Consider the following 2,639-nt stretch of genomic DNA (forward strand, 5'->3'; position numbering starts at 1 on the left):
TAAATAAAATGGCTCAGTCCGTGTTAAAATATATTTAAAAAATTTACAAAACTAAACAGCCTACAGTATTTTTACAGTCTTTATTTTACAGTGAAAATAAATGTTTATCAAATCAAGTTTAATGTTACAACTAATCATGGATCCCTTTAAAACTAAGACCTCGTGGGTCATTTTGACCCAAGGGCAGCAGGATGGTTAGGCTCCTCAAACACGTGCACTGAGTGTAAACCTCAAAAAATGCTGAAATTTGGTACATTTTTTATGTTTTATACTTCAGCAGACACACTTTTTGTTTGTTTTCTGCAGCTGTACTCCTTCAGGAATCGACTCTGAGCACGCTGCTGGAGAGGCGGACTCAGCACAAMACAAAAACGGCGCGGACCCCTTCCTTCACCCTGACAGCGAAGGTTTCACAATCGTTCCCTCATCTCCTGCTGCCTGAGCAGCAGCACACACAGTGGCGTAAAGGCAGCCTGTTCTTCCCCGCTGGAGTGAAAAGGCAGGTAGAAGAGCGTCGGGGGTCAGAGCCGCTCCCCGGCACTCAGGATCTCGGCGCTGCTGGTGAGTTGGGGGAGCATATTTTACATCCTCAGCACATGGAAAGCCATGGACACCACCTCCATCTGTCCAGCTGCCATGAATGTTTGGAGCTGGAGAACAGCACCATCCTGTCAGTAAAAAATGCCTCGGCGGAGAACATTCCAGACCTCCCTGATGATAACTCTGTTGGACAGGACAGTGTCGATGGATGTGTAGATGAACTGGAGTATGATGCTAAAGATTTCTGTAGCACCGGTTTTGACTGTACGCGCAAACTGCCAAATGTTCTGGTGTACACAGGTGGCTGCCAGCAGCGTTTTCAGGCAGTTCACCAGCTCTTATCAGAGTGTATAAACAGTGAAACCAACATCATCTACCACCTCCTGCCACAGCAGGCACTAAGTGATCCTTGGCTGGACAACACCAGGCTCCTGGTCGTGGCAGAAGAGGGCTGTCTGACTCCTGAGCTGCAGACACGTTTTCTCACCTACCTGAGTGAAGGGGGAAAGGTTCTGGGACTGGGCTCCACCTTGTGCCCGGCTGGTCTCCGTCTGGAAGTCCAGGAAAGAGAGCGGCTGCAGGTCAGAAGGCTGGTTTTTACCTGTAAGGACAGCACAGAGCTGAGGTTGAACATCGTGGCATGTGGAAAAGTCTACATCAGGGACCCTCGAGGAGGAGGAGAAGTGGAGCTGTGGGGGGAGCTGCAAAGTGACCTCCCTCAGCAGAGGGACATGGTTATTGTCAGGGTGACCCACGGCGCTGACGGAGGAGAAGCTGTCCTCTGTCAGGTACAAACATTTGATTTTATAGTTATTAATCTATTAATCATTATTTTAAGGGTACATCTACAATATTTTAGCTGAAYCAATGTAAGATGGCTATAACCAGTGGTGGGCACCAGCTCACTAAAGCACAAATCCGCTAATTGTGGACCTAATTATTTCATTTTGCGCTTTAGCGGACTTACAAATTTTTATAATTCATAAGCGAATTTGTGCTTTCTAAAATTAAAATTCAGTACTGCTAATAACTAATTATCTACCAGTCATTATGTTGAACAGCGGAACGTATGGCTGTCAATGGCTGTGTCCAAAATGACAGGCCGGGTCCTCCGGAGGACCCAGACTACCCGGTCGAGGCAGGCTGGGTCCTTGGTAGACCAGGAAGACCGGAAAAAAAGAGGCTGTGAATTTGGACGGTCTAGCCTCCCCTCCTTACCCCGGCGTACCTCATGTCACCTAGCAACTGTGACGACGCTAAACAAGCAAACTTAAATCAAAACTAGAAAATTATCAATACATTAGCATTATTAATATCACAAAACTATAAAATTAACAAAGGTAACGTTTGAAGAACTAATTGACCCGCTGTAGGTGCATGTTATTAGAATTACAACCGCTATTTTTTTTAAATTTCCATATCACCATATTTTTATTTAAAACATATTCTTTTCTCTCGCTTCCTCCGCCATTACTAGCTTAAAAAAATCTCCGGTCGGGCCGCAATGCATTATGGGATATGCTGGGCTGGGAAGGATCCATCAGACCTGTCCTTCAAATCGGGGAAAAGGAAGGACGTATTTGTCGGCCGCATCGGAGGAGTCTTCGGTTTTGAACGTCCTTCGTTGCGGGGCTGTGACGTATGCAGCCGATGAATTCGGCCTTCGGAGGACCCGTCCTGTCGTTTTGGACACAGCCAATGAATCACAACACACGTAATCTATCCAAAAGCACCCATCCCAGATAAACACACATTGGGAAGGTATACATCCTTCCTGACTGTTGCTTTCAGTCACGGTTCTGATTTCCCACAATGCTTTGTGTCTGCTTACGTAGCAGGAAGGCAATAGCAAAAACAGTAAACGTTTGTAATCCATACTAAAATTTTGTATGTATTGATTTATTTTACTTTACAATCGGAGCTCCTTTAAAAAAAAAAAAACAACAAAGTTTAAACGCTGGAGCTCAATACTTGATGTAATTTGTCGAAGCAATGGGGTTAGAGACTCAGAAATGATTTAAAGATGTTATGGCAGGGGTGCCCAACCTTTTTTGAACCAAGAGCTACTTTAGAAGTCGGCAGTTTGCAGAGATCTACTC

At 45.2% G+C, this 2,639-nt stretch overlaps 1 protein-coding gene across 1 annotated transcript in view; it reads left to right on the forward strand.

Moving 5' to 3' along the window:
* Window positions 1–306: 306 nt before the first annotated feature.
* hlcs (holocarboxylase synthetase (biotin-(proprionyl-CoA-carboxylase (ATP-hydrolysing)) ligase)) overlaps window positions 307–2,639 on the forward strand; it is a gene marked incomplete at its 5' end in the record, with an annotated part of 23,817 nt that continues 21,484 nt past the window's right edge. Inside the window, 1 exon segment of the mRNA XM_014031237.1 lies at window positions 307–1,328. Within this exon segment, the coding sequence (XP_013886691.1) occupies window positions 307–1,328 (1,022 nt within the window).

The sequence above is a fragment of the Austrofundulus limnaeus genome, unplaced genomic scaffold (assembly GCF_001266775.1).
Source record: "Austrofundulus limnaeus strain Quisiro unplaced genomic scaffold, Austrofundulus_limnaeus-1.0 Scaffold1206, whole genome shotgun sequence".
Taxonomy (NCBI): Eukaryota; Metazoa; Chordata; class Actinopteri; order Cyprinodontiformes; family Rivulidae; genus Austrofundulus; species Austrofundulus limnaeus.